Source organism: Zea mays, chromosome 4 (assembly GCF_902167145.1).
Source record: "Zea mays cultivar B73 chromosome 4, Zm-B73-REFERENCE-NAM-5.0, whole genome shotgun sequence".
Lineage (NCBI taxonomy): Eukaryota > Viridiplantae > Streptophyta > Magnoliopsida > Poales > Poaceae > Zea > Zea mays.
In genome coordinates this window covers 31,089,723-31,112,138 of record NC_050099.1, presented here as the reverse complement: position 1 = coordinate 31,112,138, position 22,416 = coordinate 31,089,723, and the positions used below count along the sequence as shown (strand labels likewise).

Genomic DNA, 22,416 nt, shown 5'->3' with positions numbered 1-22,416 from the left:
CCAATGGTATGGCGTAGAGGCAGAGGGCAATTAGAAACAACGAGGGCAGTAATTTACCTGTGGTTGGTTGAGAGAAGAGGCTGGCCTGAGGTGCGCATGCCGCTCTTGCTGGTCGCCGCCTCTGCCTCAACACACAGATGAGATACGTGCGTACCTGGGATTCGATATGGATGTTTGCCGTCTCAATACAGTACCATCTAGAACTTCTAGTTACTGTCTTGATACTCTAGTTTCTGCTTCATTGTCTCTGGGTGTCCAGTCTAGCACCTAGGTTAAAACTAAATAGAAATTAGATGAGTTTAGACAAATAAGAATCGAGCTAAATAAACCAGTTTTAATCTCATGTTAGTAGCATGTATCTAACAAATAGGCAAGGTATAAAGCACAAACAAGTATAGCTCACCATGTGCCTCTGAAGCTAATTCTCGGTGCTTCATGAAGCTGAGGCAAAATTCACAGAAAAATAGTTTTGGGCAGTCATTATAATCTAGTGGAAAAGGAGAGAAATACCATGTATGATGTATCTATCTCATATCTCCCCAGTTCAACCTTTGTGATATTTTTCACCTTTGTGAATTCTTCATGTTCTCGCAAGCTAGCTCCATCAAGCTCCTCATGTCCTTGTCCTTGTTTGCTTTCTGTGAAATTGTTCCTCCAGATGTGTAATGAAAATGCAATGATGAATTCATGTGTGATGTTGGGGAATTGTGATTTCTCTAAAACAAGCCACATATCTGTCAGAGTGACACACATCGCAATGAAAAATAATTATCTAAGAAATGGTCACTGAAGGGATTCTAAAGTAAATAATTACTTCATGTCACACCCTTCTCCATTTGTTGACTTGTTCGTTGAGATAGAAAATGGAGATTTAAAAATTATCCATAGTAGAAGTAACCCCTACTACCTAAAGCTCACCATAGCCGGCCAGCGAGTAGAGAAGGAGGCGACACCATAGCACAAACAAGGATCAGCGAGTAGAGAAGGAGCTGTTGAGACGACACACTCACCATAGCCGGCCAGGCCAGGAAGCTCTTCATCTTGGTAAGCACGAGGTCACCCACCTTCCACTTGACGACGGTCGCGACCACGGAAGCACGTCCTGCAGGTTACGGTCGCGACCACGGAAGAATCTTCGTCGACACCATCGCCCATGACCGCCCGACCTGGAAGCACGTTGTGCAGGGTGCCTCCAGCTGCGATTTGAAGAGCCCGCGGTGGTGGTCGTCGAGGAGGAGGCGGAGAGGTGCGCAAGGCGGTCACGGAGCCAGTACTGATGGGGATCGACGGGACGGGTCGGGTGGCGCCGGCCTCGACGCTCGCTCGTCTCCGGATCTCTTCTTCCTCTCCGCCTCACCCTTCCCCGTCAGTACTGCCTCCATGAGATTGGGGGTCACGGAGCGAGATTGGGAGATGGAACGGGGGTGGGGCGCGGGGTGATGAAGCGAGATTGCCGGGGCAGCGGGGTGGGCGCGGGGGTCACAGAGGCAGGGCGTGGTGGGGATGGGGGCGAAGCCGAAGGAAGGTGCGCGAGGTTAGGGGCAAGGGCATGAGGACGACAGGGGGGCGAGGGCATGAGGACGACGCGGGGGGCGATGATGGCGGGGCGTCGACGAAGGATTTCCTGGGATTGCGGGAGCGCCAATGGAAGGTACACATCAGCAAGGGCGCGAGGTGGAGCGCAGGCGCGGGCAGAACCGTGGTGCACGGTGTGACGTCTACGATACTGTCTTATAGAGTAGTAGAGATTAGAAGAAAGACCATTTAACTTAATAAAATAAACAAAACTTTTAGTAGTTTAGTTATAATAATATTTAGCTCTAGTAAAATTATTAGTCTTAGAAGGTAAGAAATGAATTAGAGACGAAAAATATTAACATCTTTTTATGTATTTTTTTATTCTTATTAATGAAGCTGCTACTCCTAAATTTTCAAGAAAATTATGGCAAAACATAATATGTAATTACTGATTTTTGTCTAAATTTATATAAATTTTGGATACAATGAAATGACAGAACCAAACGGTTATGTGTCTGCTTTTATAAAGCTGACGAGTTAAACAATCGATTTTGAAAGTGAAGGGTGAAGATCACCCTATACAAGTGAATGAGTTACATAGACTTATTTTTTCTATTTCAATTCAACAATAATGTATGTACACGACTAAAGGCTAAACAGATAAACCTCATTCAAGGAACCGTTCTTCCTATTTAGATGTCAAGTTTAGACAGCAGCATCAGAGATTGTGTGATTCATCGACTGCTGCTTTCGTAGCCGGCTGAGTTTAAAGCATCTGCAACAACCTATAAAATGCCTTATAATTTATACATGAGTATATTTCACAGAATTTAGGGCATTAATAAAATATTAGAACAGTAAAGTCTCAAATTTAGATTATAGGATAGTATACTACAGTGTAGTATATTTGAGACACTTGAGAGAGTCATATAATTTTTTGACCAAATTTTATGAAATGAGGCACTGTTAAATTAGTTTTTCCTGCATAGAGCTCCATATTTCAATTTAAGGCACCGATTTAAAGCAAGTTGGAGATGCTCTTAGGACTGTGCTAATGGAGCCTATAGTGTGGGCGAGACGGGGTCAGTGTCGCCCGACCGTGGGTGAGAGCAAGCCAAGAGCGTGTTCCCAGGCGACGCTCTCGCGCTCGTGAGAGTGGGCGATATTGTCTCACCCGCGCTGGAGAGCACGCCCGGGTGAGAGGATGACGAGAGGGAGGCGAGAGGAGGTCAACACACTGGCACGGACTAGACGTGGGCGAGAGCGACAAGCGAGAATGATGTGGTGTCTTCTGATTGGTCCACGTGTGTTAGGTGTTGCAACAAATCGTTTTTGACTGTTTGTAGTAAAAATTCAAAATAAAAAATCTCAAATTTATAATTATTAATTTTAAATTATTATACACTTTATAATTTTTAATTTAATAAAAAATATTATGTTAGGGGATTTCTGAAAATAGATCCGTGTGAATTAGGTAATTATAAAATAGAAAAGCTGATGTAGCTATAGACTGAAGGTGAAACATGCTATAGTGTATGCACAATATAGCTATAGATGAGGCTAGAGCATGCAATAGGTATGCACTGGAGCATGGACGAGTTGAGAAGTGATATGCAGCGGTGATGGTGCACTGAAAGTAGCCTCGTAAGCCTGTCCTGTTCCCTCACCGTTCAAATTTCAAATTTCTTCTGCACGCTTTCCACCACGAAGAGACAGGATCCCATCACAGGCTCACATAGTCACAAGGAAGTCCAGTCGGCCATGGGGAGACCGAGAGCTACCACCACCGCAGCCTCTTCCAAGCCGAAGCCGAAGCCGAAGCCCAAGCCCAAGCCCAGGTCCAGGGCCAAGCCTAGGGCGACGCCCAGCCCCGTCTCCCTGCTCTCCGGCATCTCCTCTCCTTACGCGTGCCGCACGCCGTCCCCTGCTGCCGCCGACCTCAGCTTCCTCTCGCCCTCCTCCCCGCCCGCGGAACCCGGAACCAGGAATTCTTCGCCCCTCGCCGCCCCCACTACCATGTCCACCATCGGAGACCTGAGGAGCCTCGCCGCGTCGCACCTCGACTCCCTGAAGCGCCGCTTGGACGCGCTCCACGGCGACTATGTCCGCGACCTTGAGGCCTCCCACTCCCGCATCTCCAAGCGCGTCAAGGTGGCTGGTCCCCGTTCCCTGCCTCTGCGTAGCTCGCTCACTCCTTCGGTTGCTTCGTCGAGTTCATCATGTGCGATGATGTGATGACTGATGTCATCTTCTCCCGCGTGCCCTGCGCCCAGATGGAGTCCCATGGCTGCCTGCAGCTAGCAGAGGAAGTGGACAAGGAACAGCAGAAGATAGCCGACAAGATCGCCGAGCGCGCCGAGCTGGTGAAGGTAGGTACCCCTGATCTTACTCCTTGCGTTTGCTATTGCTGTTCGTCATAGACGTAGGCACGTAGCTGAGTGACTATGTTGCTGGTTGGTCGCTTGTTGATCTGAATGCTGAATTCCTGGTGCTTTCCGTGTTTCGGCAGACCTCTTACAAGAAGTTCGTGGCTGAAGTGCAGGCGTCCACATCCCGTGGTACTTTTGCACACGGAAAAAAATACTTCTCTGTATTTCTGTCCGGTTCCACTTCCATGTGCTCGTTTCTCTCTTCAACATGCTGTGTTATAACTCTGTTGGTGGCGGCCAGTGTGCAAGGTGACTGTCCCTGAGATGACGAAGTCCATGGAGAGGGCTATTGATGGCTTGCGCAGTCGCTACATCTCCGCTATACCATCAGCTTAGCTGGTGAGTCGGGCTGTGTTCATACGAACTGAATATGGGTAAAATGACTTATCCACATTGCACATGTTGTTCGCTGCCGAATATCTGTTATTTCTAGCGACTGTTAAGTGTTGAAAGAAGTAGATATATAGTACGCACATGTGATGGATGATGGGTACTGCTCTAGTACTCTAGAGCTAGGTCGTCCTGCCGACTGCCGTATAGCTTAGTGTTTTGATATCCTGATTCCTGGTTTACAATACCATGCGACATGCGCTCTGAGTTTGTATGTTGCGAGAAGAAACTTGAATACTGTATTTGCTGAGTTGTCTAGAATTGCATTTTGAGAACACTACAATGAATTTTGATTTTGGAATAACAATCAGCTAGTTTGTCAAATAAGAGTTACTGATTTCATAGTAGGAATTTGGTCAAACTAGAGAGGGACTTACCCGTGTCGAGAGAATATCCTAGACTTCGGCTTTTTTAGGCATGCCAATTTTTATTCAAAATCTGAACTCCTACGGTAAATTTCAAAATTCAGGACCATGTCATTTACTGGATGTAGCAATTGCATTTTCAGAAATTTCAGCATGGTGACATTGTAGGCAAATATGAAGGATCTGTTCCATAAAAAAAGCATAAAGCAAGGTCCGTACACCTTAAATTGCTTGGAAGTACCATTATTATTTTTCTTGGAGGTGTCATCACGCTAATGATGCTGGGATTTTTATTTTGAGGATGTTCTGTCGGGCAAGTCAATTTTTCTAGCAAATGGGTCCGCGAGATGTTTCTAGTTTCTCAAAAATATCCTCCTCCTTATTCGTCCTTCCTGCCAATTTTCATCAGAACAGAATAATTAAATGTTGTAACGGCATGCATTGTTACAGTTCCTTGGAACACTGATAGAGGCAGCTTCTCGTTTCATGTTTTTTTGTTTTTGTTTTTTTACACACAGTATTCAATCCCTACCTGGCTGATTCTTGTTTGTTTAATCTTGATCAGGTGCTGTTGTCCACATCAATTGAGGTCACATGTTGAGTCTTAAATCGGCTTCGCAGCAGGGACTTGCACATTTGTACATAATATCACCGTTGCATGAGTACATGAGATAGTTCATTGCTACATCTCCATTTCCAGATATCCCGAAAAGTCAATAATAGTTCCTTCGATCCTTGGAACTTTTTTTTTTGCTTCGTCGCATTTCTTGTGCATCCCGTAAGATGCTACTGTCGATGTACCTTTCACGCTCAGAGCATCTAATTTTTAATCATGTTTGTTCTAGCAGTACGTTAGCTATCGCCTCAAGCCTGAATGGTCAGTTGCTGCATGACAATTAACAACCAAAACCCAGGTCTTGTTTTGTTCTAAGCGGTAATTTCTGTTCAGTTTGTAGCTGCCAGTTGATTTGCACTTTATACTTGCGCCCGAAAACAGTTTATGACTTCGGATTAAACCCATGATTAAAACTAGCTGTTTGAATTGCTGCAAACTATGACACGTTATGACAACACAACCTGTGTTTGCTGCTTGTTGGTTTTTCATCATCCAATTCCAATCCACGATACACTGGATAAAACCGGTTCAGATTTCTTTTGATTAAAACCCTTGTTTCGCACTCACTCTATGCTAACAATAACGGGTTCTCGATTGATATGTCATCTTTTAGCTACTCAGATGTTTTAGTTTGCTAAGTTTGAATAGTCTTTTGCTGTCATGCTCATGCTTGGTTCCGTCCGTCCGTCGAGGAATTTGTCAAAATAGGTCGTTCTAAACTGCCGCTCTGCAAAATACGCCCGCGCTAGCTCAGGTCGTAAAAATGGGTCGCTCAAGCGCTGTCACTCGCCAGGAGAGGTCACGGCAGCTTCTGGCGTACCTGGCAGGTGGGCCCCAGTACGCTTGTACCTATTATGCCCTTACGGTTTAACTCCATGCCGTCTGTTCTTCTTCTCTGGACGCCGAGCACTCCTTCTCCTCCTCTGTCGGCGGTCGTGGGAGACGTACACGGCGATTAGGAGGCACGTCGTCCACCAGTCTCCTCGCAGGTAACCTTCCCCCTTCCCTCAGTGAGTAACCTTTCCCCTACCCTAATCGACGCTTAGGCATGGTTGTGCACCCTGTATTTTTTGGTTTTAGGGTTAGGGTTTAGAGGTATAGTGTTTAGCTGCAGTGGTGATTCACTGAGAGCTCGATATGCACCCTGTATTTTTTGGTTTTAGGGTTAGGGTTTAGAGGTTTAGTGTTTAGCTGCTGTTGTGATTTTTTATCTGCTCCTCGCCGTGTACTAATGGATGCAGGGATGTCGAAGAGCACGGAAATCGCAGATAAAGCAATCATCTTGATGCAGGATCATGCCAAGCATATCTATCGTATTTGCAATGAGAAGCTAATATTGGGTAAAGGATTGACTGCATTTGAGGTCAAAGAACTTCGTGAAGCACTTGAATTCGCCGCCGAAGGATTGGACCAGGACTCCCTTTTTTGCCAAGAGGAATTGGATGCAACTGTTAAGGAGGAACAATTGGAGCATGACGAGAAGGTGGCTTCACAGATGATTGAAAGCCCACTTCTTCTCCTGATTCGGACTGCTTCCTATCCCTTGAAGAGCACATTGAGAAGTTTTGGGGCGTTGATTACAACTCGGACCAGATGCCTAGCTACTCCGACTAGGCTCAGAGTTTATGGTGCTGTGAAATTCTGGATGTTTGGGTGTAATGGTATTTTGGATGTGTATGTGAACTGTAATTCTGGATGTGTGGATGTAATGGTGAACTGACTGAATGGTGTCTTGTGTAATGGTATTTTGGATGTCTATGTGAACTCTAGTTCTGGGTTTAATGGTGAACTGAAATTCAGTGTTCATTGTTCAGTATAATTTGTTAACTCCACTAATTGTGTTCGGCCTGGTGGTATAACTTGAGGGAGTGCCACTGCTTGGTGTTGGGTGTTCATTGTTGGTCCAGCACCTGAGCTACTGCTGCTCTAATTCTGGCTGCTGCTGCTGTGCATACCAACAGATTGTTAGTCCAGTTCTGGTGCTAACAACAGATTGTGCATACCATCAGATTGTTGGTCCAGCAGTTGAGCTGCATTCCCAGTTGAATTTACACTGTCGTCAAAACTGAACTAGAGCAGCTGAGGACAGCCAGCTGTTTGGAGATGACAACAGTGTAAATTCAAGGACAGCCAGCACTTGAGCTGCATTCCCAGTTGTTAACGCCAACAGCCAGCACTTGAGCTGCATTCCCAGTTGTTAGCACCTGAGCTGCTGCTGCTCTAGTTCTGGCTGCTGGACAATTCAAGTGCTGGCAAGTGCTGGCTCAAGTGTTGGCTGTTTGTCTCGGTGTGCACTTGAGCTGAGCCTGTTTGTAAATTGTTTGGAGAACTGTCCAGCTGTTTGGAGATGACAACAGTGTAAATTCAAGGACGCCTGTTGTTGGACTTGCTCCAAACAGGCTCAGCTCCCAAACATCTCCAAACAGTTGCTCCAAACAGTTGTTAACAGATCGACTTGCTCCCAGTTATCAGATAATGAACTGTCCAGAACTGTCAGTTAACACATTGTAAATACGATAGAATCTGTCAATCTGTTCAGAATCTGTCCAGAACTTCCAGAACTGCTCACAATCTGTCAATCTGTTAACAACTGCTCTAGTTCAGTTATTAATAAATGAACAGCTCAGCAGATCAAAAAACAGATAACAAATGAACAGATTGTTGGTCTCAACTGGGAATGCAGCTCAACAGTTCTATGTCAAATCTTACACTTCACATGGTCTCAAATAACACATAGTTCACACAACATATTTCAAATCTTACACTTCACATGGTCTCAAATAACACATAGTTCACACAACATATTTCAAATCTTACATATCAGGTACTCATGCCTTCCTTTTTTTTTGGTGTGAACTTCTTTTTAAGCATTCTAGGACCAGTGCCATGGCATGATGGAGTAGTTGGAAGATTTGGCGCTACACTGGATGGTCCTAGTAATAAAAGAGGTCTTCCACCTTCTATACTTGGCGCTGCACCTTGTGTTTCTAAAACAGCGGATGGTCCACCTTCTCCACTAGGAGCTGCACCTTGTGTTTCTAAAACAGCGGATGGTCCACCTTCTCCACTTGGCACACTTGAAGATTGGATGCCACTAACTGACACAAGTACAAGGCTACTACAAAATAAAATTTTAATTAGTCATTATACTCCGACATTAAAAGCAAAAGAGTTATAAGTGAAATGTACCTATCATATGTAGACTTCGGAGACGGAATGTCACCACCTATATCTAGTGTTAGCACAAATTATTACACATAATGGTCAAACATATTTTGAATATATGGCGCTGCCGCGGCGGCGATAGAACTTGGGAGCTGCCCGGATTGAGCACCGCGACGCCGTGACAGAGGGGTGGGGTGGGCAAAAGTTACCTGCAAAGGGGAGGAGTGGCAGACGTCTTCGCAGTTCTATTCCAATGGCTTGCACGACCCTCTGGATGAACCCACTCACTGCCGGCTGCCGCACATTCGCCTGGGTACGTAAACGTTACAGAGGGTAGGGGATATGTCAGCGGACAGGGGAAGAGGGAAGGGGGAAGATCACCTGCAGAGGAGGAGGAGTGGGGTTAGTCGTCGCCGTCGCCGGCCAGGCCGTGAAGATCGGTGGCGGCGGACACTGAGAGCGCGAGGAGAGCGGCGTTCCAGAGCCAGAGAGCAGCAGAGAGCGGACACTGAGAGCTCGATATGCTTCGGTTAATGGAGGGAGAAGACGGCGTTGTGAACGGCCGTAAGGGCAAAATCGGCAGGGAGCAACACGGGCCCACCTACCAGGTACGCCAGAAGCTGTCGTGACCTCTCCTGGCGAGTGACAGCGCTTGAGCGACCCATTTTTACGACCTGAGCTAGCGCAGGCGTATTTTGCAGAGCGGCAGTTTAGAACGACCTATTTTGATAAATTCCTCCCGTCCATCAGGTGCTGCTGCGATGCAATGAACAGCGTGATGCAATGGGGTGGGTCGAAATGAGTTCTATGGGCTGGGTGGAAATGGGTTTCGATAGCTAGCGGGCCGGGGCGGGTTGGGTTCACTGCGATGCGGGTTGGGGCGGGTCGGAGTGGGTAGGGCCGTAGGGCACGTCGGGTCGATCTGCCGTCCGCTCCCGGCTCCCGCAGAAATAGAGCGGCAACGCCGCCGGCCCGCGGCCCGCCGCCGCCGTTCCCGCGTGACCTTCTCCAGCGAGGCGGCGACGTCCGTTGATCCAGGTGCGCCTCCTCTTGCTCTCCTCCCCTATCTATTCTCCGCATCATCCCCTGCCCTGCTGAAGTAGCGCCCAGCTCGTATTTCACCGCCGCCGCCGCCGCCACCCTGGCCGCCGGGAGTCGCTACCACCGGAACCCGTGCTGGATTCGCGCTGGTACCCCCCCACCTTCTTCTTGGCGCCACATAGCTTGTACTACATTCTGTAATTAACTGAGGATTTTTGGGTGCTCGATCTGTTTTACAATTGTAGCCCTATTCTCTCTCCATTATTATGAAGATTGGCCCCCAGTGCTGCTAGTCTCACTTAGTCTTCTACAATTTTGCACGTACATATACATATGATCCATTTTTATATAAGTGTAAGCAGTAAGTTACAAGTTCAAAAATTAGCCAAGTTTAGTGACAGATAGTTCACTCTGAACTCTGAAGGACAACTCAAGGAAATTAAATTGTAGTTTTCTTTCAGTTCAAAGGATCCTCATATCTGCCCTGATTCGACACCAGGTTCTGCGACTTCCCTTGACTGGTGTGGTGGGCTGGTGGCGCGCTTGCGTTCCTCTCTTCACAGGCCCCTCGGTGCGCAGTGGTGGATTTGTCCTTCTGATTTGCAGCTCTGACGACAGTGGGACCACTGACCGAGAAGGCAGCAATTCGTTGGGAGCAGGTGAGTTCATCATGTTCTATCACTTTTCCTCCTTTAATTTCTTCCCATCCTGTGAACTGTGTGCTCCTGCTCCGTTAATGGTGTCACTGATTGCTACAAAACCTAGATGGCATGCCTTGTTATGTTTTTAAAACAAAATTTACTTGTATCCACATATTGTTTTTCCCCCCAAACGGCAGGTACAGACAAGGTTTTCAAGTCGTTAAGTCGAGTCGACAAGGTACCGACTTGGTGACTAGTCGATAAGTCAGTCGACTAGTCGTCGACGTGCCAATATAGTGGTTGTTTTGCCTATATAATGGCTTCATATAGACAATATAACACTTATATATGAAGAAAGAGCATGTTTTACCTCATTTGAAGCATGAAATTGAACTAAACTGAAATAAACAGCAAGTCTTACCTCATTTGAAGCCTCAAACTGAACCAAATCAGCGATAAGTCAAACTCATAAGTCATAACAGCCATATAGTTCAAATTGGAAAACAAATTGCAAGAAAATATAGTTCAAACTTGAAAGGAAATAAGCTCCATTAGATAGCTAAGCTGCTGCTGCAGCTAGATAGATACTAGATAATAGATACCCTAAATATCTCCTAAATCAAGATCATCCATTGCATTTTCTCCCAAATCAAGAAAATATGTTGTGTAATGGGCCTGTGGGCTTTTTGGGCTGAATTGGGGCACAAGTCGGCCGACTTGCCAGACCAAGTCGACGACTAGTCGACTATCCAGTCGTTGACAAGTCGCCCGACTTGCCAGAAAAGTTGAGCCGGGTCCCCAAGTCGAGCTCCCAGGACCGACTACAGATATGCATATCTGTATTGGTGCTACATAACAGTTGAATGGGCCTTTTCGAAAATAAATATTATCAATACTGAATTGCATAACAAGATGCCTAATGTTTGTCTTAATGACTTAATGATGTGCTACATTGACTGAGATATCATTTCTATATGGGGCTGTTTGGATCCCCATAATTGAATATTCCATGAATGATTCTAGCAATTAGATCCCACCAGAAATAGGTTACCTAGAATTTGATTCAATTGAACTTTTTGTTTGGGTGTACATGGAAACTTTTTCTTAGAATTAAATTCCAATTCTTGTTTGGCTGTTTCTTAGAATTTTGTTAGTTGGCGGCGGCTAACAAAAGCGCCAGGGAATGGGAACTGAGCCTATCATCTCGGTACAACCACAGTTCCCCACTACTGATTTTAAGTAACAGCACTGACCAAGTGATGGATTCTCTAGAATGATTTAACCAACTAGTGGTGAAGCAATACTAAGTTTTCAGGTGAAAGAGTGCAGACATTGAATTAACCGAAACAGGAGAAGTATTTTCAAGAATGAATGGAACTTTACATTTCTCAGGGGAAATAAAATGGTAAATCTTGGGGAGTGACGACTGAAAGAGGAGAGACTCTTTGAGCTGCAGTCTCTAGAATGACTAACATTGCAAGGCTTTTTGCATTTCTCTGATGCTGTTTGAGTAACTGAGGAACATATGCTAGTGTATTAGATGGACCCAAACCTTTGGATGAAGTGGAGGGAGGGACGGCGAGGTGAGGGTTAATCTGGTCAGGCTAGCGAATCTGTAGGACTTCTTCAACCTCTCCATGGGCAGCCTCCATGTCGCCAGCTTGGCATGGCTACCGCCGCTGCATTGGAGTGGTGCGTGCTCCACTGCAACTGTCATGGGGCACCCCTGCCCTCACACTGCAGTGTCCTCAGTGCGGGGCAGCTCCTGGTTGAGACGGAGCACAAGTGGTTCTAGGACTGCCCTGACCGCAGCAGCGGCAGGTCGAGGGATTACACCACAGATATGGAGGTGGCGTTGTGCAGGTGGCCGGTGTGCAGGGCTCGCTTCTAGGATGTTGGGAGGAGGATGGAGGACGCTGACGTCTCACTCAGACCTGGTTATGGAAGGATGAATGTGGCTATTGAAGGGCTGGAACTAGGAAACCTTACCCCGCCATAGCCCTGAGAGTAGAGCTCAGGAATCAGGATGAGGGTGTTGGGGGGGGGGGAGTCAGGGGCATGGGTAAATCGATTTCCATCTATAAGCCTGTGAATTGGTTGTGGTTTTCCTTCTTCTAGGATGGAAAGCTCTGGATTCTTACTTTCTAATTCCTCTGTGGAGCCTAACACACTGGTGTGGAAACTGACTAAGTCGGATCAATTCCGATTATCCAAACAGGCCCTATATGTGTTATATACTTTGATTTTAAACCTTATTTCGTGGTTTATGCTATTGACTTCACCCTACCGTGAATTTATTCTGTCCTCCGCCATTAGTTGGGCGCTTGGAGACGTAAGTTACTTAGAGAATACTGTGTTAGCTTTGTAGTTGTAGCTGTTTGTGTGCATTAAGTTGCTTAGAGAATACTATGTGTTGGCTTTGCATTTGTAGTATGTCCTTGTTAATAAATAGTAAGGTGGGTGGGAGTTAATGACTATCTGCTGTGTTTGGCACCTTGTTATCCATGTAGTAGTTAGCTTTTGCACCTATTGTTTGTTTGTGCAGAATGTTTCTGACATTTTATACTGAGAGGTTTTCTGTAAGTGAGGTCTCCTGTTGAGTTTAGCTTTCAGTGGAACCTCTAGACATTTTCTCATGGTGATTAAGCATTTTTATTATGGTGTTTGTCATTCTGTTTAATTTAGAATAAGGTACATGTTTGAGCAAGTTGATAATATTGGATTATCTACAGACATGGATCACTCTGATGAGCATGACAGTGATGACATGAAAGTAGGGGCAGCTTCTGATGGCCCCTCCAGACTCAGAAAAAAGAGGTCCAAGGTTTGGGACGAATACGAGCCCATCATTGTAGATGGAGCAATTCAGAGCGCGGAATGCCGCTACTGCCATATGCACATGAGTTGCAGAGGTGCTGATGGTCAGTCCAATGGGACAAGCCATTTGTGGCGACACCAGAAAATTTGCCGAGCAAAAGATGAGTTTTGTCCAAGCCAACTGCAACAGGATGCAGACTTTTCATCTGGTATGCTTTAGCTACTGACAAGTTCTTAAGAGATATGCCAATTTTCATTTCAAGCAGCTAATACAACTGTGGACTCTGCATAATGATTTTCTGTGGTATTATGTATTTTCTAAGCTGGTATTATGTATTTTCTAAGCTGCACAACATTGATTATCAAATGTTATAACTTTTTTGTAGAAATTTCTATTTCCTTAATTAGTATGGATGATTTTAGGCCTTCACAATTGAACTGTCATTTCATGATGATTACCATTATAAAGATAAAATATTTTCTTACACTTTTTGACTTCTAGTTTTGCGCCCCTACTTTAATGTTGTGAAGGATATTAAGAGTTTAATCGGTATGCATGGCCGATTTAAAAAGAAGCATTTGTTTAGAACACTTAAAGAGATCTGTTGTTAAACAGAGGAGCATACAATAGACTGTGTACAGCACATTGACCTCTCATTTTTCTTCATTTTATAAATTTTGTGGTTTGCTAGTTTGTATGTTGTATGAAGCTAAAATCCTGTTTTCTCCATGGAAAATTGTCTTTCATTTTTTGTGCATATTATGACTGAACTATTCAAACTGTATACATTATACATGTAGTGATTAATGAAGTAGAGCCGCTGGAACAAATTCTTCCAGATTCACTTGATGAGATAAAGTTGGTGACTCATAGTGAGAATAGCAAATTCAGGTCAAAGGTCTGGAAGGATTTTATACCATTCTATGTTCAAGGGAGAGTCCAGGGTGCTGACTGTGTTCATTGCCACAAGCGACTCACTGCAGATAAAGGTAGAAGCCATTTGAACCGGCATACTCAGACTTGTCCTGCACGAAGTGGAAATATCCTAAATCATCAGAAAGGTGTGTCGTTCCAGTCCAATCTACCGAGTTCTAAATCTAGCCTTCAAGATGAGCTTTCACCTGCCTTGACAAATGGCAAAATTCAGATTGCAGAATATGCTAGTAAGTTCCTCAAAGGCAGCTCTAGCGATGCAAGCCTTGTGGAACGTCATGTTCTAGCTTTACCAGCAATGTATGATATGAATCCCTCAGAGAAAAGCACCCCATCAGCTCAGACTGCTGCTGATAGAACCAGGAAAACTGACCAGGAAGCATCTTATCTAGAATTAACTAGAATGGTTATTTCACATGGCTATCCCTTGTCAATTGTCGAGCATGAAGAAATGAGAAGATTTGCAAAGAGCCTAAACCCCACATTCAACATGGCTTCAAGCATTGATATAGAAGAGTATTCAACTCTTTTGTTTCAGAAAGAAAAGGCTGACCTTAAGGAAAGAATTGCACTTCTGTCCCGTCGGGTTTCCTTGTCAGCAAGTGTTTGGGCTCCTGATGGAGCTGAGGCCTCGGTGAAGTATCTCTGTTTGGCAGTGCATTTTATTGATTCTGATTGGAAACTTCAAAGGAAAACCATCAAATTTGGCGTGTTTTGGTCCTTGCCTACTAGTTTGGAAAGGATGATACAGTTTAAGGAGGCCTGTGTGCTAGATTCTGATATTGGACCATTTAATGTCATACAGGAAGCTTTAAGGGATTGGAATCTTGATCAGAAGCATTTCAGCTTGACATCTGGCAGTGAAATTAGAAACGACGAGGGAACCTCAAAGCTGATGGACTTGCTCATCCAAAGGAAATGCCTTCCTATAAGAGGTGAGCTATACAATATCGATTGTGTGAATGATGTACTTAACAACATTGTCTCGAAAGGGCAACAAGTGCTTTGTCATGTTGGTAACATACTAGAGACATTTATTCGGGCACATATGTCCTCATCTCTGACTCGACAGCAACTTCTAGAAGCTGTTGCACATATGGGATTGAAGTGCCCACACGAAGATGCAAAATGGTGGCACATAATATACTTTAGGCTTGAAGTTCTTCTGCATTTCAAGAAGGCATTTCCATCTGAAGAATTGTTATCTGCAGGAGACAACAAAGCTGTTGAGTCTGTTTGCAGGATACTCAGGGCTTTTTATCATGCTGTCGAAGTGATTTGTAGCCCTATCTGCCCCACATCAAATGTGTACTTCAATGAACTGTGGAAAGTTAGAACAGTTTTGCAAGAAGAAGCATCAACTGATCTCATTGAACTTGCTAACATGGTTTGGGAGATGCAGGAAGCATTCAATGAGTATTGGCAAAATTCATACTTGTGGCTTTCGATACCTGTTGTTCTTGATCCCAGATTCAAAATTACTTTTATCGAGTTCCGTTTAAAGCGAGCTTTTGGTACCAATGCGGAAAAGTATGTATCTGCCATTCGTGATACAATAAGGGAGCTGTTCCATGAGTATTGTGGTCTTTCAAATAACTTGGGTGGTGATACATCAACTCGTGAAGTTGAGTTGGATGAATTTGACAGTGACTCATTGGAAGATTGGGACGAACATCTTAATGCACAGACAAGGAACCAACAATTGAGAGAACTTGACAACTACCTTGAAGATGGTATTGTCCCAAGGAAGGATGATTTTGATATTTTGAACTGGTGGATGAGTAATTCTACAAAGTATCCAACCCTTTCAATTATGGCACGTGATGTCCTGGCAGTGCCAGCTTCTGCTGTTAATTTTGAGGCCGCATTAAGCGGTAAGGTAAATGTGATACATAAGCAATGGAGCACATTAAATATCAAAACAATTGAGGCTCTTGTATGTACCCGAGATTGGGTTAAATAGAATGGTAAGCTCTTCTAACCCCGGGAATACAGGATGATACCGCAAGAGTACACCGTGTGCTGTATATCAGACATCTCGCAGGCACAGAGCCATTGGTAATGGAATGGAAGCTACGAAACGTGGGCTTCCGGGTGTTGTTCGTTCACATGTATTGTGCATTGTTGTCTAGTGATTTTCTTATGGTATTAGGGCAGATTAATTGTACAGTGACAATGGCGTCCGTGCTGCTCTTTAGCCTGATTGAGAGAGTTCTTGTATGACGGCAATAGAAAGCAATTTGAGTAGTCTACTCGAGTACCGTTTGATTGGAGAGATCATAGGAGCTAGCTAACAAACATGTACTCGAAACACGATGTTCATCAGGTCACACACAACGACTGTATTTTGACCAAACCAAATTATTGCTCGTAGACAGAGGACACTCAATCGAGGATCAAGATCGCCGACGCACCGGATTAAGAGCTGAAAACCCGATTACTCACCACGAGCTCCGGCGATGACCAGTGAGACCCCCAGCAGGAGCAGAGCGAACATGGCGAAGAAGAGCACCGGGTCAGCCTCGCCGCTGGAGACAGCCGTGACGGCACAGGAAGCCATGACGAGCCCCGCGGTGGCGGTGCTGCGGCGCATGAACGCCGCGAGAGCACGTGCACTGTCGAACGCCGTAGGGAAGGTGGGCGCCGGGTTGTCGTCGGCCTTGCTGACGCCAAAGGCGACAAGGTTGGCGCCGGCGAGGATCCCCGTGAAGCTGAGGAGCAAGCCGAAGCCGCAGGTGCTGCTGAAGTGGATGCCGCCGCTGACGGAAAGCAGCGTGATGGTGAGGCCGATGGCCCTGGCCCTGCTCCCCGGCGTGCTCATCGGCGGCGGCGGCGTGGAACCGTAGATAGACATAGACAGACTGGTGCTTGGTATGCAGTAGGTGAAGGAGCGGTACCGGCCGATGGAGCGAGCGCGGACGCGTAGAGCCTCCTGAGCTGAGCAGAGAGCTCGCGCAGTGCTGATGCTGCGGGCCTTCCCGTACGTGTGTGCTATGCTCACCGATCGAAGAAGAGGAAGACCGGAAGGAGAAGGGCGTGGAGCGAGATTTGGCTCTCTCTCTCTATATCTGTACTAACTATTAAGACTCCAGTGTAGACTGCCCCCGCCAATCCACCTTCGCCGCAAACGCCCGCACGCCCCGCCGCTAACCGCAAGCCTCGATCCATACGCCGCGAACCCCGCCTGCCATCCCGCCGCCGCCAACCGCAAGCCTCGATCCGTACGCCGCGAACCCCGCCCGCCATCCCGCCGCCAACCGCAAGGCGTGACCCCGTTAGCCAGCCCGCACTCGTGTCGCGAACCCCGGCCGCCGCCGTGAACCCCGCCCGGCGCTATCCACCCGACCCGTACGCCGCCAACCCCGCCATCCGTCGTGAACCGCCGCGATATGCCAGCCGCGAAGCGCCAAGTGGATGAGGCCCCGAAGCTTCCAAAACCCTAGCCGCCCGAAGCCTTTGGGTCACAGTTAACGGCACCAGTGGAGAGAACGCGGAGAGAGAGAGAGAGAGAGGGGTTGCCGCCGCGACGATTCCTCGGAACGTTGCCGTTCTTGCTTCGGGGAAGGCGAGATTGGAGTTCACTGGCGCGTGCGGATCGTGTGGGTGTGCGCAATTTGGTGTGTGCACCACCGGCGTCAACCGGATTTCTCGCCGGTGTTGGGTGGCGCCGCGGATTCGTCGCCGCCGTGGCCTGAGCTCTACACTGCGAACGCGCCGGTAAGAATCCCCTCCTTGTGCTCGCTTGGTTCTCCTACTTGTGTATGCGTCTCGGATTGGGTTATGGGGCAACCCCGCCATCCGCCGTGAACCGCCGCGATATGTCAGCCGCGAAGCGCCAAGTAGATGAGGCCCCGAAGCTTCCAAAACCCTAGCCGCCCGAAGCCTTTGGGTCACAGTTAACGGCACCAGTGGAGAGAACGCGGAGAGAGAGAGAGAGAGGGGTTGCCGCCGCGACGATTCCTCGGAATGTTGACGTTCTTGCTTCGGGGAAGGCGAGATTGGAGTTCACTGGCGCGTGCGGATCGTGTGGGTGTGCGCAATTTGGTGTGTGCACCACCGGCGTCAACCGGATTTCTCGCCGGTGTTGGGTGGCGCCGCGGATTCGTCTGCCGCCGTGGCCTGAGCTCTACACTGCGAACGCGCCGGTAAGAATCCCCTCCTTGTGCTCACTTGGTTCTCCTACTTGTGTATGCGTCTCGGATTGGGTTATGGGGCACCGGAGGTCGAGCTGTGGGTGCTCCGGCGGGCGCTCCGCCGTGGTGTTTGGTCGCCGCCGCGGTGCCTTCTACTTGGGCTAGGAGGACGGTTCGTCTGAGTTAGAGGTAGGAGGACGGTTCTAAATCATGACTTCAAAGGGCCATCATATTTCCCTTCATTTCTTGTTGACTCGATGTTACTAAAGCAATAAGCAGCCTTTGCATCTCTGATTCTGTTGTTTTTATTTCAGACTGGTCTTCGGTAAGGTTCTAAATCTTTTGATGAAGCCCAAGCAGCAGGATTCACCAAAGAGAGTTGAACTTTGGGTGATATATGGGAGACTGTACCAAGCAGTGATCATGTTTTGCTACTAATATCTGATTCTGCTCAGGTTTGCTTTTTCATTGATCTATATATGTGTTCATAAGCTTTGCACTTTGTATTGATCATTCCTGTCAATGAGACAATTGCATTTTTGGGACTTCAAATATGACGTTTCGCAATAATACCATCCAAAACATTTATTTCTTTCCTGTCAATGACAATTTGATATTTTTAATCCTCTTTTCTTTCTTTGTTTATTACTTATATAAATGGTGGCTATGTTACCCCTGGCATTATCAGAATTCTCATGGTGTTTTGACAATATATAAGAGACAACATATACATGCGAGGAGATATATAGGAGATATAAGAGACAATTGCATTTTTGTGACTTCAAATATGACGTTTCGCAATAATACCATCCAAAACATTTATTTTGTAAAAACGGGACAATAAACATCTTCCAATTGATTATACTACTATTTATCGTATTTTTTCACTTTTCTAATTTCTTTCCACGTATTTTATACTCACATTTACCCTTACATCTCTTCGTCACCTGCTAATCTGCTATGCGCTGCCATGGACGAGGAGAGAAAAGGATCACTCGATCTCTCAAGAACTGCCCGTCGCCAGACGGTCGCCCCTACGCCCCATGCTGGCCAGAGACGTGCAGGCCGTCGGGCTAGCCCTCGCCGTGGTGATTGGGTTATGGGGCACCGGAGGGCGAGCTGTGGGTGCTCCGGCGGGCGCTCCGCCGTGGTGTTTGGTCGCCGCCGTGATGCCTTCTACTTGGGCTAGGAGGACGTTTCGTCTGAGTTAGAGGCAGGAGGACAGTTCTAAATCATGACTTCAAAGGGCCATCATATTTTCCTTCATTTCTTGTTCACTCGATGTTACTAAAGCAATAAGCAGCCTTTGCATCTCTAATTCTGTTGTTTTTATTTCAGACTGGTCTTCGGTAAGGTTCTAAATCTTTTGATGAAGCCCAAGCAGCAGGATTCACCAAAGAGAGTTGAACTTTGGGTGATATATGGGAGACTGTACCAAGCAGTGATCCTGTTTTGCTACTAATATCTGATTCTGCTCAGGTTTGCTTCTTCATTGATCTATATATGTGTTCATAAGCTTTGCACTTTGTATTGATCATTCCTGTCAATGAGACAATTGCATTTTTGGGACTTCAAATATGACGTTTCGCAATAATACCATCCAAAACATTTATTTTGTAAAAACGGGACAATAAACATCTTCCAATTGATTATACTACTATTTATCGTATTTTTTCACTTTTCTAATTTCTTTCCACGTATTTTATACTCACATTTACCCTTACATCTCTTCGTCACCTGCTGATCTGCTATGCGCAGCCATGGACGAGGAGAGAAAGGATCACTCGATCTGTCAAGAACTGCCCGTCGCCAGACGGTCGCCCCTACGCCCCATGCTGGCCAGAGACGTGCAGGCCGTCGGGCTAGCCCTCGCCGTGCTGGGCACGGGCACACGGCCGCACCCTCCGCCTTACTGGTCAGCGAGATACTTTAACATTTTTGCTTGCTATCCTGCATTAGAAACAAAAAATACTTTAACATTGGCAGGTAGTTGAATAAGTTGATTCTGAATTTGCATTCTTCTGTCTTGGAACATGGTTTCATGCGCTCACTGCTGGCATTTTTGCACGATGTGGATGTTGCAGCTGAAGTTCTTAACAATGATGCCCTACAAGGATTAGAAAGGAAACACATATCTGGAAGAAAAAATTCACACAGCCAATTCGAAAGAAATATGCGGCCAAGGCATGGGATGCGGCGGCGTCTGCTCGTGGCCGTAGAACGGGCGGACGCGCTGACCTCGTCGGGCGTGACCTTGGCAGGGTATGATTAGATCATTCTATCGCCGACCGATTTAGCGTTTATAATGAATATCCTGTGAAATAAGTTGTTAAGAAGGAGATCTGTCAATGCATGCTTGTGACTTAGTTCTGATTAGCGCTCGTCTAATTAGTCTTTTTGCTGGTTAGTTTATCTCGTCTATGATGCACCTTTTAACTGTTTCCAGTTCCTCTGATGGACACACCCCTGATTGTTTTCAGATAGCATTTACTGTTCTGATTAGTACATGTAAGAAGTAAGATACACCTGTCTCATGATGTCTTGATAGCCGTGTCTTAATGGTCAACTGCCTTCAGTTATACTCCGTATTTCACTATTTGCCTTTTAGCTGTAAGATGTTTACCATGTGTTCTTATCCGGCCAATTTAAATAGGATGTATGTGAATAGAATCTGCTATCCTTAGTTGTCGTGATCGTTTTTATGCTGAGTTATGCAAATTTTGCAATGATATTGGTGGGATCATAATACCCGATTTTAGTTTAGCGAGCTTGAAGTTTCATGTATAGGGTATAACATATGTTTGTTTGGGACTTCATGTCTGCCCCGATGGCAGGTCTGTAGTGCCTGTGGGATGAAAATGTCCCTGACACGTCAATCATTTATTTACTTTGTCAGTTGATATTTTGTTTTCAGCTGATCATGAAAGATGGGAAATTTCCATACGTGGATGTGATCCATGTTTCTATCTCTGCCTGACAACACTTGCCACAATTTTTTTTGTTAATACTTAGATACAACTTAAAATTGCTAAAGAGCAACCTTTGCTTCCTGTCTGATCTGACATGCCACATATTTGGGACTTCTACGTTGCCCCTATGGCTTTTATGTTGTGCCTGTGGGATGAACAGGTCCCAACATTTGCTCCATTTTTTTTACTCTCAGCTGTTGGCCATAATTGTTTAGCTGATCATTAAGAATGGGAAATGGTTAAAAGTAGAATTTTCTTGCTATGTTATATGTTCTGCTTGCCTCTGCTTGATCACATCTTATTTGAAATACCATGTTTTTGGGACTAATACGTTGCCCCGATGGCAATAACAGTGCCTGTGGGATGAACAGGTCCCAATATTTACTACCATTTTGCTCACTTTGTCAGCTATTATTCACATTATTAGCTGATCATTTAAGGATGGGAAATTCTTACATTTGTTTTATTCATGTACTGGCTTGCCAAGTGTTGTTCTTTTGTGCAAACATTGTTAGTGCTTAGACCTTAATTTGTCCTGCTACATGCAATTTAGATTGCTATAATGCATGCTATTTGTTCTTGGTATCCTTCTGTTTTCCCGTTCTGTCTCCTCAATGCTATTTTGCGGTGGATAATAATAAGTTTATTTTCGCATTGTGTTCTGTTCAGGAGGATAGGCCTGCTGGTGGACAAGGAGGCCTCCGCCCTGGTCCTGGTGCTGCTGCTACAGCTCCAGCTCCAGCACCAGCACCGGTTGCTGCTCGCCCATAGGCTTTAGCTTTTCGACCGTGTTGAAAGTCTTCTGCCCACGCAGTTTCGGAGTTGTCGCCTATGGGTGTGTGAAGCTGCTATATTAGAGTTACTTTTTGTCTAAAGTCTGAAGAATTTCAAATAATCTGAATATCTGAACATTTGAATATCTGAAGTTTCATGTATAGGGTAGAACATTGCTTGGTTATACCCGTAATTTTGATCTGATTTGTTTTTTTAGATAAAAAAGTGAAGCAGTCTGTTGATATTTGATAGTTTGATCTCTGCTCTAGCAATCAATCCTGGTTTTATTGTCAGGAACAAAGTAGTAGAATTGAGTTTGTCTTGTTTGCTCTTGCTAGGTGAAAAACAGGAAGATGGAAAATACAAGCACTCTGTGGATCTCCCGAAAACAACATTTGAGCTGAGAGCGAATTCTGTACAGCGGGAGCTAGAGCTCCAAAAATTATGGGACGATAATTAGGTTCTGAAAAGGGTTTCTGAGGAACACTGGGGTGAGTTGATATATTCAAGTATGTAACTTCAAATATTTAATAGACCTATGAATCCGATTTAGTTGCTTGTTCTGTTTGGACGATTGATTAGACTGCTTTTGTTCTCCACGATGTCCCTCCCTATGCTAATGGT

General features: G+C 45.7%; 3 protein-coding genes, 3 non-coding genes and 3 pseudogenes across 20 annotated transcripts; 8 read left to right on the top strand and 1 right to left on the bottom strand.

The window, feature by feature from the left end:
* The first annotated feature begins 3,248 nt into the window (after positions 1–3,248).
* Positions 3,249–5,387, top strand: LOC100502263 (LOC100501133-like pseudogene; annotated as a pseudogene). The gene is made up of 5 exons (NR_163960.1): positions 3,249–3,669; positions 3,792–3,887; positions 4,028–4,076; positions 4,189–4,286; positions 5,268–5,387. The product of NR_163960.1 is annotated as a protein-like pseudogene (transcript).
* Positions 3,323–7,130, top strand: LOC115307087 (uncharacterized; annotated as a pseudogene). Its single transcript, NR_163962.1, has 6 exons — positions 3,323–3,669; positions 3,792–3,887; positions 4,028–4,076; positions 4,189–4,286; positions 5,268–6,307; positions 6,560–7,130. The product of NR_163962.1 is annotated as an uncharacterized protein (transcript).
* On the top strand, positions 6,018–7,150 carry LOC115307086 (LOC100383769-like pseudogene; annotated as a pseudogene). The gene is made up of 2 exons (NR_163961.1): positions 6,018–6,307; positions 6,560–7,150. The product of NR_163961.1 is annotated as a protein-like pseudogene (transcript).
* Positions 7,151–7,968: 818 nt separating this feature from the next.
* Positions 7,969–16,966, bottom strand: LOC100274932 (uncharacterized). Of its 9 annotated transcripts, none has more exons than XM_020551393.3 (4): positions 16,362–16,966; positions 8,693–8,792; positions 8,508–8,550; positions 7,969–8,436 (listed from the first exon to the last, which is right to left on the bottom strand). In XM_020551393.3, the coding sequence occupies exons 1-3, from the start codon at positions 16,768–16,770 to the stop codon at positions 8,538–8,540; spliced, it is 522 nt and encodes a 173-aa protein (XP_020406982.1). In that variant the 5' UTR covers positions 16,771–16,966; the 3' UTR covers positions 7,969–8,436; positions 8,508–8,537. The 9 variants fall into 9 exon arrangements, 7 of the variants coding, with proteins under 7 accessions (XP_020406982.1, XP_035823110.1, XP_035823111.1 ...); XM_035967217.1 differs by having other exon boundaries at positions 8,693–8,864; positions 16,362–16,842; XM_035967218.1 differs by having other exon boundaries at positions 7,969–8,433; positions 8,693–8,864; positions 16,362–16,842.
* Positions 8,976–16,168, top strand: LOC100191482 (uncharacterized). Of its 3 annotated transcripts, none has more exons than XM_020552503.3 (4): positions 9,198–9,521; positions 10,024–10,183; positions 12,898–13,191; positions 13,784–16,166. In XM_020552503.3, exons 3-4 carry the CDS (start codon positions 12,900–12,902, stop codon positions 15,877–15,879), a joined length of 2,388 nt encoding a protein of 795 aa, XP_020408092.1. In that variant the 5' UTR covers positions 9,198–9,521; positions 10,024–10,183; positions 12,898–12,899; the 3' UTR covers positions 15,880–16,166. The 3 variants fall into 3 exon arrangements, with proteins under 3 accessions (XP_035823109.1, XP_020408092.1, XP_020408093.1); XM_020552504.2 differs by having other exon boundaries at positions 9,236–9,673; XM_035967216.1 differs by having other exon boundaries at positions 8,976–10,183; positions 13,784–16,168.
* An 87-nt stretch (positions 16,967–17,053) lies between the features above and the next one.
* Positions 17,054–21,856, top strand: LOC103653031 (uncharacterized). 2 transcript variants are annotated; one of them, XR_002269034.3, is made up of 5 exons: positions 17,054–18,238; positions 18,364–19,528; positions 19,808–19,964; positions 20,134–20,311; positions 21,688–21,856. XR_002269034.3 is itself a non-coding variant. In XM_008680011.1 (2 exons), the coding sequence occupies exons 1-2, from the start codon at positions 20,091–20,093 to the stop codon at positions 21,794–21,796; spliced, it is 330 nt and encodes a 109-aa protein (XP_008678233.1). In that variant the 5' UTR covers positions 19,999–20,090; the 3' UTR covers positions 21,797–21,856. The 2 variants fall into 2 exon arrangements, 1 of the variants encoding a protein (XP_008678233.1); XM_008680011.1 differs by lacking the exons at positions 17,054–18,238; positions 18,364–19,528; positions 19,808–19,964 and having other exon boundaries at positions 19,999–20,311.
* Positions 20,891–20,987, top strand: LOC111591446 (small nucleolar RNA snoR99). Its single transcript, XR_004858077.1, has one exon. It is a non-coding gene; the product is annotated as a small nucleolar RNA snoR99 (small nucleolar RNA).
* Positions 21,160–21,257, top strand: LOC111591447 (small nucleolar RNA snoR99). The gene has a single exon (XR_004858078.1). It is a non-coding gene; the product is annotated as a small nucleolar RNA snoR99 (small nucleolar RNA).
* LOC111591445 (small nucleolar RNA snoR99) lies at positions 21,371–21,470 on the top strand. Its single transcript, XR_004858076.1, has one exon. It is a non-coding gene; the product is annotated as a small nucleolar RNA snoR99 (small nucleolar RNA).
* Positions 21,857–22,416: the final 560 nt, after the last annotated feature.

Bases quoted from the DNA above. Each gene is read 5' to 3' on its own strand.
- LOC100191482 (XM_035967216.1), top strand. From the start codon at position 12,900: ATGGATCACTCTGATGAGCATGACAGTGATGACATGAAAGTAGGGGCA. The intron at 13,192-13,783 runs GTATGCTTTAGC...TTATACATGTAG, and splicing joins GGATGCAGACTTTTCATCTG to TGATTAATGAAGTAGAGCCG.
- LOC100274932 (XM_035967217.1), bottom strand. From the start codon at position 16,770: ATGTCTATCTACGGTTCCACGCCGCCGCCGCCGATGAGCACGCCGGGG. The intron at 8,865-16,361 runs GTGAGTAATCGG...CCTCCTCTGCAG, and splicing joins GGTCATCGCCGGAGCTCGTG to GTGATCTTCCCCCTTCCCTC.
- LOC103653031 (XM_008680011.1), top strand. From the start codon at position 20,091: ATGCGCTCACTGCTGGCATTTTTGCACGATGTGGATGTTGCAGCTGAA. The intron at 20,312-21,687 runs GTATGATTAGAT...TGTTCTGTTCAG, and splicing joins TCGGGCGTGACCTTGGCAGG to GAGGATAGGCCTGCTGGTGG.